Source organism: Hibiscus syriacus, unplaced genomic scaffold (assembly GCF_006381635.1).
Source record: "Hibiscus syriacus cultivar Baekdansim isolate YM2019G1 unplaced genomic scaffold, ASM638163v2 tig00110634_pilon, whole genome shotgun sequence".
In the NCBI taxonomy this organism is placed as follows: domain Eukaryota; kingdom Viridiplantae; phylum Streptophyta; class Magnoliopsida; order Malvales; family Malvaceae; genus Hibiscus; species Hibiscus syriacus.
In genome coordinates, this window is record NW_024062807.1 from 221,362 (window position 1) to 238,974 (window position 17,613).

Below are 17,613 nucleotides of genomic sequence, written 5' to 3' on the forward strand. Positions count from 1 at the left end.
CAAAATCTTCATTAGTATTCATATTATACACTCGAGCAGTGGAGCGTATTTCCTTTTGAGTAGAGGATTCAGGTTGACTTCTACCTCTTCCTCTACCTCTTCTCCTCTGAGACATCGAAGCAGATCGCTCCGACTGTACTGGTTCTTCTGTCCCCAATGGACAATCTCTCATGAAATATCCCACTTCACCACATCGGAAACAAGCTCCAGTAACTACCCTACACGTTCCGCTATGGCTTCTTCCACAAATTTTACATTGTCTAATTTGACTCTGCTGTGCTAGTCCATCACCAGACCCTACAAATTGAGTCTGTCTAGCTCTCATCTGATTTGATTCCCTTGCAACGGATGCCAACAACTCTGATTGTGCTTGAGATCGGAAATCAAAATCTCTACTTCTCTTAGGTGGTGCAAAACTTGATGAAGCCCCAGTTCTTTTAGATGGTTAGGTTCTTTGATTCCCAAAACCTTTCATTTTGAGCTCTCTCTAGGGCTTTAGCACGATTTAATACCTCTTGAAACGAGGATAAGTTCAACACTATCAGCATCTCTTTTAAACTTGGGTGTAAGCCCTTAACAAACCACTCGCAAGCCTCTTTCTCTGTAGGCACTAACTCTGCTGCAAAGCGACTTAATTTATTAAATTCGCACTCATACTCATATACAGTGCGGTCCAATTGCTTCAAGTTCAAAAATTCTTGTTTAATTTGCCTGATAAACTGGTCTCCTATATATTTGTTTTTGAACTCTTTTAAGAACAAGGACCAGGTCACTTCATCACTTGTCATTCTCAGAGTGACGTTTGTCCACCAAAATCTCGCTTGCCCACGAAGCAAGGAGATCACTCCATCTAACTTCTCTACATTAGAACAGTGGAGACCATCTAACATAATTTTTACATCATTAAGCTAAAGGTCTGTAACAATAGGACCTTCCTCAGCTTCACCTTTAAACTCTGGAGCTCCTAAACCCTTCAACTCCTTTGCAACATTCTTTCTCGGAGTTGAAGTAGCAGGAGGTTGGAAACGTGACAATACCGCATCTAATGTTCTAAAGAACACATCTTGATCAGTTACAGGCACTCCAGAAGGTGCCTGTTCTTCACCTTGCCTGGCCAGGGCAGGTGAATTACTACTTTCAGCGGGCCTATCATCTCCTGTTTCACTTCTAGAGCTACCATGTCCGGACATCTATAAGAACATAACCATATCGTTCTATTAGCAAAATAACATACTTACTATTATATCATATCAGAAGTTTTCACTATTTTGTTGGCATGAATACTTTATAAGACACTCTAGACTCCGGTTTATGCCGAGAATCTACTAAACCGTAGCTCTGATACCATTAAATGTAACACCCTCAACCCGTACCCGACCCAGATACGAGTCTGAGGTGTCACATTGACTTTTCAAACTTTGACTATTGACGAAAAATCAAGGAAATTTAAAACTTTCATTAAAATAACATTGTTACTTTACACAAGTTAACCAAAACAATACAAAACTGATCAGAACATTTGTAACAAACACTTTTCTTACATGCCAACCATATACACGACAAAATACATACTTTATCCGCTACTTCTGATCTGATCTTCTAGCAGTGCTGTTGTTCTTACAACCCTATTTCCACTCTTCCTGATTCTTGGTACTTACGTGTAAATCACTTACACGCTAAGTCATAGACTTAGTGAGACATTTAAATATAACAATAATGCATTCAGTATGAATATGAACATGCAATCTATCCATTCAATCCCGTCGTATACAATTTAATGTAAACAATAATAATATGATAACATATAACTATAACAATGTAATTACCTTTGATAACCTTTTATAGGCCCATGTACAATTTTGAGAACTTAAGGTATTCGAGTACATTGAGGTTGTGCACTATGCTGTCACCACAGCTCATATGGGTCCCACTAGGGGCTATGAAATTTGTCCCGAATGACCTATGACTGTATTTGTCCCGAAGGACCACTCCTTAAGAACCATATACATATTCCCGTAGATCAGATATGTCTCAATAGACACTGTAAATGTTCCAAAGGATACATATATGTCCCGAAGGACCACGTAGAACCCTCGACTCCTGGCATGCCAACTATACCTATAGCTCTCATATCGTATACCATGGGCATTATTCTTATGTTTCATGTGTTCATGTCATTTCTCTTGTGATCACATAGCTCATATCACTTATCATATCACATGTGCATTTGGGTCTTTTCACATATATCATTTATCAAATCATATGAACATATATACATTATGCATGTATCATAATAATTATCATGTATGCATGTTCATAACTATTGTGCTATGAAAATCAACATATGAATTAGACTTATCACAAGTCTTATTCCATTGTACCATACTTCTAATATGTACTCACCTTAGCCTTGCTTGACTCGATTCTAATCATTCAATTGTTCCGGAACGAGATCACGTTCTAAATCTACATATTAATACATTGATACATATCAATATACTAATTGATATATAATAAACTATCATTCATTAGGCTAATAAGAAAGCTATTTTTATCTTTTAATAAAGGCATGCATCGATGCACTACACCATGCATCGATACATCCCTTGACAGGTGCATCGATGCACTATTCATGTATCGGTGCATAAATCATATTCGATGTTTGTATTTTAAGTAGGTGCATTAATGCACTCCTTATGCATCGATGCACTGATTGCATTCGATGTTCATTTATTTGAGAGTGCATCGATGCACATTGAAGATGCATCGATGCACAACCCAAAATTTACATTTTAAGCACGAATTCACTCTCTTTCTGCTTAATTCTTCATCTTTCACCTCCTTTAATATTCCTAACTTTCATATACATACTTAAACTCACTTCTACTCCATAATCACTTCTTTAAACTCAAAATTCTATCTTCCATATGAAATCCAAGAATCATACTAAATTTTCTACTTGTTCTAAATTCAATTCCATCACTTCATATCCCTTAATTAAGTGGATGACAAGTCAAATTTGTCTTCCAATATGAGTAATGAACTTTATTCCAAGATTTCATTCAAGAACTCAAAAATCTTTAATCTCTCATATATCTTTCATCTTGTTGTTTAAGAACAAATTAAACTTTCCTTAAGCTTAATTATCATCTAGTGATCATAACCCAACCTTTAAATCAACAAATAATCAAGAAATTATAAACTTACCTTTGAGCTTGGAGATACGAGAGGAAGAAGAAGAAGAAGAGAGTTTCCCAGATAACTCTTTCTTTTCCCCCACGTGTTTCATTCTTATAAAAGGGGAAAAATATCTTTCTTATCAAATGACCAATTTGCCATTTAATTCATTCAATAATTACCAAACAACCTTCAACTATATTTCTAATAAGTCATTAAACTATTTTACTTTTATCACCAAATTTCAAAAATTCTAATTTTAGTCACTGACTCGGATCTTTACTTTATGTGGAGCAGCGATTTCGTGGAAATCTTCGAAGCAAACATGTATTGCTTGTTCCACTATGGAATCAGATTTTATAGCTCTTGATTTAGCTGGGCAAGAAGCTGAGTGGCTTATAAATTTATTAGATGAAATTTCATTGTGGGGAAGACCAACTCCTCCAGTTTTTCTTACTATGTGATTCACAATCTACGATTAGTGTGGTTAAAAACCAAGCTTACAATGGTAAGCAGAGGCACATTCGCATAAGGCATTAATATGTTAGACATTTGATAAGGAATGAAGTACTCTCTTTAGAGTATGTGAAGTCGAAAAGGAACCTAACAGATCTGCTTACCAAAGTGTTAAGTCGGAAACTGGTCCTAGATTCATCGGAAGGGATAGGTTTAAAGCTCATTGGTTGAGGAATTCATGGTGGATACCCAACTTAGTTATCTAAGTTCAATTTGATCAAACGAAACCATGTAAAGACTCATAGTGTACATTTACCTACATGTCCTTATAACGAACAATGTACATGCCTAGGTTGAGCTTAAATTAAAATTCAAACAGTGAAACATTTGGATGAATCTGCAACAGTTTCATACAGAATTTAAATGAAGAAATTAATCAGATTTATATCTGATTTTTGTTGGACCATTTTACCCTTAACGTCAAGCCTATAAATAAAGAGCTTCATAAGCCTCTCTACTCACCAATTCACTCTCAATTCTCACATTTCTTTTTTTTAGTGAGTTGAAATATTTTTTTTCATGTATCAATTTGTAATTCTTTAATTTTTAGGGGCTTATACACAATGCAGAAATAAAAGTGACACATGAGTTTCTTTATTTCTGATTATTCAGAGGACGGATGTATGCATAGTCAGATTATTTCTTTAATTAGAGGACGGATGTCGTGGCCGAAATAAGTGTGCTTGAATCCTGCCCATCGAACGTGCCAATCGTTCTGGTAATACTTGTTAGCGTGCACAAAAAAAGTTTCCATAGACAACTCTTCTCCATATCGACCTCCGCTTATTAGCTCACATTGTTAAAAAACAGGCGATATCCTCGTCGTTCCGAAATATTTTTTCAATATTCCGTGGTCGTAGAGGAATCCGACGTCCTTCGACGTGTTGATTGAGCATCCCACGAAAGTCATTGCGTACGTCGTTATGTGGTTCAGGATGCGGTTGTAACTTGTAACATTGCTCGAATGTGACACAATTGAGGAGGACCGGTCGTGAAATTGTCGATGGTAAGATGCGGGATTTGAGGCATATTGTTGCTGGAATTTTTTTTAATAGTTTGAGATGACTATAAGGTAATATATTTTTATAATCATTTTACAACGTACACGGTCAGCAGCTGTTCGAACCTATATCTCAATAAAAAGAAAAACAACATTTTTTTAATCACTAGGACCACTAATGACCCCCGAACAAAACGTAACTTCGTCCCTGTTAAGAACGATCATCTCGACAAGACCGTCTTTGTCGATCTCGATTGTTTTCGAGTAGCACTCCCGTATCCTGTCCTCCATTTGGTCTACAGCTCAGAATATGCCCAATACAAAGGGGATACAAATGGGTGGAGATAGATTAAAAACCAACATCAGTTTTCTTTCAGTTCCAAAGCCCATAGACTCCAGGCTGATGCAAATTAAAAAGGCTAATTAAGAAGCTAATCATAAAACTCAATTAACATTTTGAACCAACTTTTATTTAAAACATCACGATTGAATTTTTGTTAGTTTTTTCAACATTTAAGAACTTACTTCATCATGATTTTTCGAATAAGGTCTTGTTTGATCCATAACTAAAACATGGATCCACTATCAGCAACTAGTTGATTTAGTCAAATAAGTCGATAGATTATTTAAATAAGATCAATGGTTCGAATTTTAATGTTATGAATTAAACAAATGGGTCGGAAGGATCGCCCTTATAATAAATCTTTATACAACCTGATCAGGATTAATTGATCAATAGATAAATATTGACGGCCAAAGATCGTTTGAATTTACATGCTTACATAGATTTAGATACTTAAAAGGTCGTTTAAACTGAGGGGGTCAAATCTCTAATTATAACATAATAAGGGGATTAAAACCATAATTAGACGGATGGAATTGGTTTTGGGGTTTAAGATAGGAAATCATGCTTCCATTGGGATGTATTATTCAACGGCAAAACAATTTTCTATTATGGTTGTTCTTTATTAATTGATATGGGGTTAGGTTAGGTACACAAAAAGCATTAATAAACTAAACGATGATTAGATTAAGATTTTGTGTTTGTTTATATGTTGATTAAGAAACATTCCTTACACAAATGCAATTTGGGTTTGAAAATTATGGAATTTTGTCTTAAATATGCTTACCAATTACATCCAAAATTATTATTAGAGATGATAATTTTATTGATGTTCTTTTTTAAAAGGGAATATTTTGTATGATATGTAATGAAAGATCACTCTTTTTTAATTTGAGCGAAAAGATATCGAATAATTGCAGTGACTGAAAATAAAGATTGAGATTAGATTTCCTTCTTTTAGGTGGGAGGAATGAACAAAGAGAAAAGCTCGACGGAGATTTTCTTCTTATATATTCTACATCTCTAATGTCAATTGTCACATGTCGTTAGCGGATTCAGGGAAAGAGTCGAGATTAAATTATGAGGAGATGAGTTGTTTAACTTTTTAAATAAGTAGAGTCTTAAAATTGAATAAACCATAAAATTTAAAGAAGTTATGATATAATTTCACTGATTTTAAAATTAAAAGATCTTAAAGAATAATCAAACCAAAAACAATTAGGAGCCAAAATTTTATTTTAAAACTGAGAGAGTTCTAAAATACAATTAAATTAATAAATTTTAAGAGAGATAATGATATAATTGAAATGATTTAAAAAATATTAATGACCTAAAATTAATTAAACCAATAAAGTTAGGGTTTATTATGTCAATTTGTTGTCATATATTTTATTTGGCCAGATAAGGTGACTAGACAAACTGGATTTTCTTACCATATATTCTATTTATAGTGGGTATTGTTTAAAGGATCTAAAATTAAATTATTAATTTTTAAGGTTATAATTTGGATAAAATATATAAATGGTATCTTAATTATAGGATATTATTTTATTGAGTTCATCAACTATTAAAAGTTATAAAATGGCCCCTTAATTATAGGGCGTTGTTTTGTTGAATCCATTAACTATTAAAGTTTCAAAGTGGTCACTCAACTATTCATATGTTTCAATTTCGTCAGTGTCTGTTAAAAACTTGAATATCATCTGAGTTGGACGTTAACTTGTTGATTGAGACGTGGTTAAAGCATATTTTAATGATGTCTACTGGTACCACCGTTGCTTTCAAGCACTAGCTCTAATAACGTAATATTTCAAGCATTAGCTCAAATATATAATATAAATGGAGAATTAATCCACAACATACTGCTCAAACAGTTTTGAGTCTAAATTTTATCATATCGCAATTAACATATTAACGTCCAGCTCAGATGGCCGCCAATTTTTTAACTGAAAAATGACGAGTTTGGAACATATGAATAGTCGGGTGACCATTTTGTAATTTTTAGTAGTCAGATGACTCAACAAAGCCAAACCCTATAATTGAGGGACCGTTTATAACTTTTAATATTTGAGGGACTCAACAAGGCAATGCCCTATAGTCAAGGAATCATTTGTGTACTTTACCCTATAATTTTATAATTTTTCGAGGGATTAAAAGGAAAATATACCATTTTAGGAAGACTAAGAACAATGTCATTGGAATCTTTTGGATCTTGTCATGGTACACATAGTTGGCTACAAAAGTTTCATAATTTCCAAATCCAACTTGCATTTGTATACATAAAAAAAAGATGATTTTCAACAACCCAAACCAGTTGATCATATTATATACGTTTTTATAAATAAAGACAATATAAATGAAATCATCGTTTGTTTGTTTTTCTAATATTTTTATATCCAAGATCCTATTTTCAATATATATCATAAAGCAATCCTAAATCGATGGTCGATATTAATCCTTGAGATTTAACTATGAGTGGATGTTATTAAGGTGATGATGTGAAATCTGTCAAGCGATGTCATTGATAAGAAATAATATTATCTTTTTTATTTTTTGATAGCTCGAGTTCAAGCAATTGCGTCTGACATGGTGTGTGCATTATCAATAACTAATTCCTTTTTAATCAATATTATCTAAAAATAACGATGTATAATTTCATTTTAAAAGAAAACTTATATAACAAATTAATTTATAAACAATTAACTGAGTCCCCTAGATAAAATATTGTTTCAACTAAAGAGAACAAATTATGTAAAGCTAAAGTAGGATTAGATCTCAAATTTTATGTTAGTAGAAGGATTAAACTCATAATTAGACCTAACCTAGATTGATTGTCAATATCATTTCTTTTATTTTCAGTAAATAATCCGGTGAGAATGATGATATAGAAACCAAATATAACTTCAATCCAGAAATTGATGCAATGATCACATGCATGCATGCATACATCCATATGCATGCATGTAGTGTTTAATTTGCAGAAGAAAATTAATGTAAGCTTAGAACATTTTATCAAGAAGGATAACAAGAGCCATAGCAAAGTCCGTCCTTATACTATCAGGCCTGACAACAAGACGGAAAATGTCGGTTCCGAAGGCAACCCCTCCACCACCCTCTTTCCGCCTTATCTCCGCCGCCGACCTCCGGTTGTCATCCAACACGGTGCACCGCCGTTGTGGATAAGACCCTTCAATCTCGAACACGACTTTGTTACTCCGGTCGTTTCCGTCGCCGCCGGTAACGTAAGCCAAGCTCGCGGTGTTCAGTATGTTGACCGATTTCTTCACTGAAAATCGAGGGCCGGCCGTGGTTTCTTCTCCCTCGTAAACCAGCCAATTCTCCACTAGTCCCAGGCTCATTTTCTGATACATAAGACGTTGGACGACTCAGATAAATCTAAACGAAAATGGAGATACAAGAAAAGGGTAGATATATATATATCTACCTTGCGGCGGATGGTGAGGAGAGGTTTGCCATTGGCATCCATTAAAAGGATCGATCCTTTGTTGCCTTGCATGTAATTATCAACCCTGAACACTAAATCGCCTTTACCATCAAACACCGTGAACCCATCACAGCTTAACAGCAATGATTTTTTCCAGACTGTGAGAACCGCCTCCTCCTTTGGCGTCTCCGCCGAGTTGGACGGCTCACCGCCGGTAAAACCAGCATTGGGATGAACCTTTTTCATTCTAAAAGGCTCCAGCTTTTCGTCACTTGAAAGAAAACGTTTGCAACCAGAAAGTTAATTAACCACCTGCAACTCAACTCAGCTCAACAGGATCATATATATATATAAGTTACTCGAGATCGATTCGGTCAAGAAGACTCGATAAATATTCGGATCGAATGAATTCGATTCGAGCTCGACTCGAATTCTTAACGAGCCGAAATGAGCTGCTTGATACTCGACTCGAAAAACTCGTGAACAGCTCGAAAATATAATATATTAAAAATTTATTTTTTTTAAAAAATAAATTATTAATAATATTAATATTATGTGTTTATTTTTTTAAAATACATAAGACTTCTATGTTTTTAAGATTTAGGTTCAATTTTGAGTTTGAGACTAATTTATATAAGTTTAAGATTTTTTTTAATTTCGAGACTTTTTGAACTGCTCACGAGCATCAGTTTAGAATTTTGAGTTCGAGTCGAATTTAAAAATTTTAAAATCACGAGTTTTTTAAATCGAATCGAACTTTATTTCAGAGTTTTCAAACTAAATCAATCTCAACAATACTCGAATTCGAATCAACTCATTTACACCCTACATGAAAACAGGATAATGGCTAAAAACCAAACTTCAGTTGGAGGGCAGCCGAATAATATTGTAGTGTGGGGTTAAATTGTGTGGCTGATAAGTAATTCACGGTGGGACACGTGTTGATTGATAAGATTATATATTTTAGTGTACGACGATTGACCAATTCTTTGATTTCTTTGGAGTTTTAGTATAAATAAAACACGAGCCGTTTTCGTGCTCATACGGATGACAACTCAACTCGAATCCGACGGTTCCGATCTAATTAGGTTAAATTTTTTTAAAAAAAAATTTTAGGATCAGGTCGAACTTTTTTAAATGTATTGTTCGGGTCGGGTTAAATTTAGGGTAAAAAAATTCAACCCGAAAAATATATATAATTTTATCTTATATATTTAGGGATAATTACAATAATAACTCTCTATATATAATTTTTTTCAATTAAGTCGCTATTTTTATTGAATAAATTTTTTTGATTCGGGTCGGGTCGGGTTCTAAGTCATATATTCGGGTCGAGTCGGGTGAAACCTTAATTTTGTCGGATCGGGTCGGATCACAGGTGGAGGACCCTTTCTTCTCGGGTCGGATGGCTCAAAAACCCGACCCGACCCATTGTCATCCCTAGTTGGATCTGGGTCTTATTAACTCAACCGAAAATATGTACTTTTTATTTAAACCCGACCTGATCCAAAAAAAAATCCTATTCAATTTCGATCTGATTCGATCCCATTTAAAATAAAGATTTAATTAAATAAAAAAAAATTTTAAGAAAATTATATTATTATCCTCAGGGGTCAAATTAGAGTTTCTTCACCCTTCACCCAAACCCGACCCAATCTTTCCCCTTAAAAATACAACCTGACCAAACCCAAACCCGAAATTATTTTAGAAAAAAATCTGACTCTATCGAATCAAATCAGAACCTACCAGATTGAGATTAAATTACTAGTTGTAGTAGTAGGTTTTCTTATTTTTTTCCATCATTTTTCCCTTCTGTATACATAAAAGATTTTGTGTAGGAAGATGGATCACAATAACTTCATATTCTTTTTTTTTTTGATAAGAATGGAAGGCCTCGCTAAAAACCTCCTTCTTGATTAAAGGAACTTAGTGATAAGCTCCTTAATCAGCGGAAGGAGGAAAAGAGTGCCTTAAGAACTTTATTGATAATATAATCTTACATAAGATTTAAACACTACATCACAATACATCCCATAAGACTTAACAACAATTTTATAATAGCCCATATCGCTGGACCAGAAAATCCAGTAACAGGTCCTTACAGTCAACCTATCCCTTTCTTAGCTAAGCTATCAGCCTCCCCATTGCTCGCTCTTGGAATCCACCTCACTGAATGAACCTTGCCATTTGAAAGAGTCAAAATCTGCTTAACCAAAGACAAGTAAAAAACAGGAGCCAAAGCCGGTGATTTAATCCATTCCACTACCGACTTGCAATCACTCTCAACAATCAATCTTCCAACCGAAACCCAAACTGAAGCCAGAAAAATTTCAATACCCCTTTTAATAGCCTTTAATTCAGCTAGCGGAGGAGTAACTTGGTCCACCTTCTCTGAAAAAGTCAAAAGCGTGCAACACTCCGAATCTCTCAATATACCTCCTATGCCTCCACCCGAGCCTCCAAGCCTAACAGCACCATCAACGTTCATCTTAAGAAAATCAACAGGGGGGGAAACCAACGCAGGTTATGACCAACTCTGTCTAAAGTTAACGAAAACCCATCTGCTAGAGATGGATTACCAATCAGCAAATCCTCCTGAATATTAACCATAGGAAACTTTGCTAAAAACCATTTTGATAACCTGAATCTAACTGTAAAGAACAAAGACATGCTGTCCAGGTTAGAACCTTCGAACACTATAGCATTCCTGGCTTTCCAGATTGACCAGAAGATAACACCTGGAATAAACTTCCATATCGTCGAGTTTCCCCTCAAATCACACCAGGAACTAAGCAAAGCAGGAGGGTCTTGAGGAAGAACAAACAAAATATCCCAGAAGCTAGCTATTTTATTCCACAACTTCCAAGCAACAAACAGGAAATAAATAAGTGTTGAACTGTTTCCTCGTGAATCTTGCAGAAAGGACACTGTATATCCTCCCCTAAAGAAACTCCTCTCTTAACCAACTCAGCCTTAACTGCCAATTTCTGATGTGCCAGTTGCCACAGAAAAGCTTCCACTCTCGGTGGAGCCAAACCCTTCCAAACTCCTTGTAGCCACACATCATTACTCCCTACCTCCGAGCCAATGTTTTCCCTGCATGATTTAACCGAAAACAGTCCGTCTCCACTAGCAGACCAAGAAAGAGAGTCCTCTATCAGCTCTGACAGTTTGACATCCTTAATTTTTATCATCAAAGCTAACCACTGGTCCAATTCCCAATCACTCAGATTCCTTCTAGTTTGGACATTCCACTCCCAACCACTCGGTCCATAGCTGCCAAACTCAACAATCTCCCCCCCTTTATTAATGGAAAGCACGTAGATTCTAGGAAAAAGTATTTTTAGAGGGACCTCATCCGCCCAAACATCATTCCAAAAAGAAATTGATTTCCCATTACCCACTTGCAGCTTCGAATTCAATCTAAGAAAGTTCCCTACCGAATCATTCTTAGAAAAATTATTAGCAATGCCTCTCAAGATCCATGAAGATTTCGGAGAAGTAACCTTTCCAATAGACATAGTGTTCCAACTGATCTTTTGCTTACTACACAACACCGATTTCCAGAGAGAGTTTTTGTCATTGGCAAATTTCCACACCACTTGCCTAGTAAAGCCCGGTTAGTAAGATTCAAATCAAGGACACCTAGTCCACCACAGTTCAAAGGCCTGCAAACCGTGTTCCAATTTACCCAGTGAATCCTCCGCTTATCCCCCTTCTCACCCCAAAGAAAGTTAGCCATTAAGGAATTAAGCTTCTTTCCGATATTGCACGCATTTTGAAAAGAGATAGAAAGAAAATCGGCAAAGAGGTTAGCACCGACTTCAACAGGACTGTCCTCCCAGCCAAAGACAGACAAGACGCTTTCCACCCCGCAAGTTTGGAACTAAAATTCTTAAAGACCGGATCCCATAGAGCCTCTGTGTTTTTCCTTGCTCCCAAGGGAAGTCCCAAGTATTCTGTAGGTAGAAAACCAACCGAACAGCCCACTTGTTCTGCCCAATCCGATAACACTCCCTCTTCCAAATTGATACCGAACAGCTTACTCTTTGCTAAATTGAGGTGTAAACCTGTCATAATGCTAAAGATCCTCAGCACCCTTTTTACATTCTTGATCTGATTAATGGAGGCTTGACAAAAAATTATTAAATCATCGGCGAATTGTAGATGGGACAGCCTGGTTGAATTTTCAGAATTCCCCATAATAATACCCTGGAATAAACCCCTCTCGATTGCTTTAGAAAGCATCAAATGTAACATCTCGCCTATAATGTTGAACAAAAGTGGAGAAAGACTGCAGCCTTGTCTAAGACCTTTTTCCATTGCAAACTCCTCAGAAGGAGACCCGTTAACAAGAATCGAAATAGAGGCTGTAGACAGACATTGAGTAATCCACGATGACCATCTGTTTCCAAATCCCATTTCTTTCATTGCTCTAAACAAAATAGGCCATTCCACAGTGTCGTATGCTCTTCGGAAGTCAACTTTAAAAACTACCCCTTGCAGTCCTTGTTTTCTCCAGAAATCAATACCTTCGTTCGCAATGAAGGCGCAATCCAATAACTGTCTCCCCGGAATAAATGCAAATTGGGATTGACTTATTATGTCGCCAACACAGCCACTCAACCTTTTAGATAATACTTTTGAGAGAATCTTGTATAAACTACCTACAAGGCTGATTGGTCTAAAATCCTCCACACTTTCCGGATTAGTCTTCTTCGGAATGAGTGTAATAAACGCGTGATTAACTCCGTGTTCCCATTTTCTACCTCTGAAAAAATCCTGGAAAAACTTCAATACATGTTCCTTTAAACCCGACCAACATTTCTTGAAGAAGCCCATGGTAAAGCCATCCGGTCCTGGTGCTTTAGAACTGTCCGAAGAAGCTATCGCTTGCCATATTTCTTGTTCCGTGAACTGCTCCTCAAGTTTTAAAGATTGGAACTCTGATAGCATAGCAAACTCCAGGGATAAATCCTCTACACCCAGCGTTGACATAGAACTATAGGATTCCTTAAAAAAGGCCGCAATATGCAACTTAATAGATTGCGGATCTACAACTTCAGAACCATTGATCTTCAAACTAGTAATTTCATTTCTCCTACTCCTGTTTAGAGCAGTTAGATGAAAAAATCTAGTTTTTCTATCTCCATCTTTAATCCATTTCGCCCTTGATTTCTGAAACCAGATGCTTTCTTCAATCCTATACAACCTCCATAGATCCGATCTGAACTGTAGCAGATGCCCCCAGTCCTGTTGGCATAGGTCCCCAGCTTGAGCTTTAAACTCAAGATTATTTATCTTCAATTCCAGATCTGCTATGGACTCAGAAATTCCATTGAACTTTCTGCCCGACCAACTTCTGATCGCTATTTTAGTTTCTTGAAGAATGCTGAAAATGCCCCTACTCCTTCTACTCCCCCTCGAAACATCCATGGATGATTTAACTATATCCTCAAACCCTTTTTCCTCTAGAAGATAGTTAAAAGCGTTATATCTTTTAAAAGCGTTATATCCTCAAACCCTTTTTCCTCTAGAAGATAGTTAAAAGCGTTATATCCTCAAACCCTTTTTCCTCTAGAGTTCACGTACTGTTACTGTCCTTTTGTCTCTTATTATCGTTTAAAAGCGTTATATCTTTTCCGGATATCTTTCGACTTACTTCTATCTTTTCGAGTTCTATATTCTTTGACTTGCTACAACATCTTAACATGATCAATAACAAATCCACTTGATCTACAATTCATTATTTGATAACAATTTTATTTAACTCATCAATCTATGAAGTCATGACCCTACATTTGACGCCAACACTAAAGATTACTATAAGATATCTCATCCAAGATTAAAGGGGAGAGACTTCTTTATCTTCTTCTACTCAAACTCTATGAATAGTCATGAATTACCATGAATGTCGGGGGATAAATGTTCAACGTCAAATGCTTAAGATTGAGATTATTCTTTAAACAAATATTATCTTGTTGTTATCCCAGATTAATGAAAGAACTAAGAGAAGTGAACTATATAGGAGTATTACAAACCAAATGTTATCAACAAAAGTTAACATAGAGAGAAAAAATTTATATACAAGGGTTAAACGACGTGTGAAAGTAATTAGAAATGCTACATGAAATCTCAAAACAACCAAATTCTACATAGAAATCATCAAACAGATTGCTAAATTCCAAGTTCTTATCATTTAGCTTTCAAAAGAAACAAAAACCAGACACAACTCCACACGGTATCTTTTATAATTTCCATTAACAGCAAAGAAGTGTTCGACTTATTAAAGCAAATATCATGCTACAAAGAAACCACAAGAGTCCAGAAAATACACGCCTTCCAAGCATCAGTATAGAGCCTCATTCCATCTTTCCAATCCCATGAGACATGTTATAGATCCCTTGCCCCTGAAAAAACAAGAAGCACACAACAACATGATTTACGGTTTCTCAATCTTTTCTTCGTCAAATTCGAGCCTAAAATTGTTAGACGTGATTAAGTTGGAAACAAGCTCACTATTAAGAACAAGGCACTTGCAGCCAGAGCAGCAGGAATTGCAACGGAAGAGATCTTATCGTAAGGTCCTTTCAGGTAAGTGTGCTTGTGGATGCTTTGGAAATATTTCTGATACTCGATAAGCTTTTCCCTAGGTCTGAATGGTGGCTCCGACATCCTGATTCACATGGTAATAATACAGTTATAGGTTATCCGAAGAATTTCACACAAGCAGGCAAGCATTTAACAACTTAAAAGGCGTTTGATACTCTTAACAAACCTCATCATATCAGTGATATTTCCTAAACACATATCAGTCCAACAGAAACACTTGGCTGAACACATAATAAATGGCTTCAATTAACAGTTCTACTATACCTAATCAAACCAATTCCAAATAGTTAATCTAGACAATTCGAATAAAAATTAGTCGATTCCTTTGTTGTAAATCTATACCTTCTCAAGTCACAAAGACCAGAGATCGACTCCGATAAACCCAAACTACTTACCCAAAAAAATCAAGGAAACGTTTTCCAAGCAAATCGAATAAGCAGATTCAAACAACAGATATAACATTAAATTACACATCTTCCAATATCAGATTCAGAGGAGGAAAAGAACGAACGTAACTAAAACAAAATCAAACCTGATTCTTTCCTTCTTAGACGATGAAAACCCTAGAATTTCTTGACGAATTTGAGCTAATCGGGGCCGATTAAGTTCTGGAAAATGGTCTTTATATTATTCGGGGAAGACGACGAAAAATTCGCCCAATATGGGCTGAGATTAACTGGCCCATTTAAGTAACTCCCCGACCTCATTTTTAAAAATATAATTTTATGTGATCTTTAAATGAAAATATTATTTATATCACTTATAAATTTTAAAATAAAAATTTATAAAATAGCATGCTAAGTCAAAATTTAATTATTTTTTTATAGCAATCTAACCACTAAATTAGTTTTTTTTACCTATTGAATCGAACAAACCACTGATTTTTTATTGAAATATTCTAACCCATTTGTCAAATTTTAACAATTAATTGTTCAGATTAGTTCTTAACTTATTATTTTATATAAGTAACTATTAGCTTAAGAAAACACAAGGACCATATAGGGAAAGATTAAAAATATGACCAAGAAATTCGAACAAAGATAGATATAAACAGATTCGATCGCATTGACAAATGAAAGACTACCGAAAAATCGTAAATCAGACTCAAGAGACATGAAAAGCTATCAACGAATGCAAATCGGGTACCCAAATCCAATCCGAGTGTCCAAAATAGGGAAGATCAACAAGATATTAGATAAGCACCATCTTAATCAGTCGACGCGATGTCAAATCACCCTTAGAAAAAAAGATAAATGAAAAAAAACGAACAAACAACCAAAAAAAACATGCAAAAAATAATAAGAAAACGTGTCAATATTTATTGAAAATCAAAAAATAAAAGAAAATAGATATACGATATAGAAAAAAAGAAAATAAAGAATATCGGCGGTCGACAACCAACATTAAAATTGATGTCGTCGCCGACAAACAAAGATGAAAAAGAAAAGAGATGAACGGCACACCACTGGAAAAAAAAACTAGGTGAAAACTAGTATTATTTAAGATTTGGATAGGGGCATTGATCGTCAAAGATTAAGACGGGGCATTGATCAGATGGTTCATCTCATCGAGATTGCTTTAGGCACTTTAGCATATGCTATGCATCAATGAAACTATGTGCTTTACTGGTACAAGACAATATATTCGAAGATGGATACGAATGCATGGAAACAACTTTAAAACAATGGCGACGTCAGCTCGACAGTTACGAAAGTACTTAAATATTCTACAAGAAATTAGGCATCATTATGAATCAAAGCAGACAACATAATCTTGTGATCAATGGACTACTTTCACCTAGAATGCACAAGAGCTTTTACTGCATAACATGAATAACAACACAACCTACCCATTCTCAACCATATGCTTGTGTGACAAAACCAGCAAATATGGTTCCACAGTATCCTGAAAAAATTATCATCTTCGTTTGCTAGGGTTTTTATTATTGGTGTGGGGGGCCTGAGATTGAATTAGTCGATCGTCGCCTTTTGCAGTCGACGAAGCTGCACGACCAAAACCCTATGAAATAGTGATCGATCGACGACGAATTGACATTTTATACTCTACAAATCCTAGGTTGAAAATCGCGATTCCGATGGCAAATCGACGACAACATATGACTAGGAGGATGGTAGGGGTCACGTCAGATGCGGTTGTTGTGGCTAGAAAAGATGGTAGCGGTAGATTAAGGTTAGTATTTGAGGATTTTATAGATTTGGGGATTTTATGGATTTAGGGGGCTACTTTATAATTTAAGAGAAATTATGGTTTTTTATAAATATAATAATATTTTTAATATTTTTTAAAAAATAAATTTCAAAATCAACATATTATAACACGTGTCACTTAACGGTGGAAATTAATGTCGTTGATGGCCCAGGCACCTAGATGAGTCAAAAAATAGTTTAGGTATCTCTTTGGGAAAAAATGGTATAGTTTGGGCACTAAGTTTGATATTAAACCTTATAAAAATTAAAAACTTTAATTATATATGATCGAAACTCATCGAATTCAAATCTC

At 35.4% G+C, this 17,613-nt stretch overlaps 2 protein-coding genes across 2 annotated transcripts; both read right to left on the reverse strand.

Annotated features, from left to right (window-relative positions):
• Positions 1-8,005: 8,005 nt before the first annotated feature.
• Positions 8,006-8,773, reverse strand: LOC120136620 (protein LURP-one-related 8-like). Its single transcript, XM_039152594.1, has 2 exons — positions 8,482-8,773; positions 8,006-8,398 (listed from the first exon to the last, which is right to left on the reverse strand). Exons 1-2 carry the CDS (start codon positions 8,725-8,727, stop codon positions 8,036-8,038), a joined length of 609 nt encoding a protein of 202 aa, XP_039008525.1. The 5' UTR covers positions 8,728-8,773; the 3' UTR covers positions 8,006-8,035.
• A 5,862-nt stretch (positions 8,774-14,635) lies between these two features.
• On the reverse strand, positions 14,636-15,759 carry LOC120136621. Its single transcript, XM_039152595.1, has 3 exons — positions 15,626-15,759; positions 15,001-15,157; positions 14,636-14,891 (listed from the first exon to the last, which is right to left on the reverse strand). The coding sequence occupies exons 2-3, from the start codon at positions 15,154-15,156 to the stop codon at positions 14,844-14,846; spliced, it is 204 nt and encodes a 67-aa protein (XP_039008526.1). The 5' UTR covers position 15,157; positions 15,626-15,759; the 3' UTR covers positions 14,636-14,843.
• Positions 15,760-17,613: the final 1,854 nt, after the last annotated feature.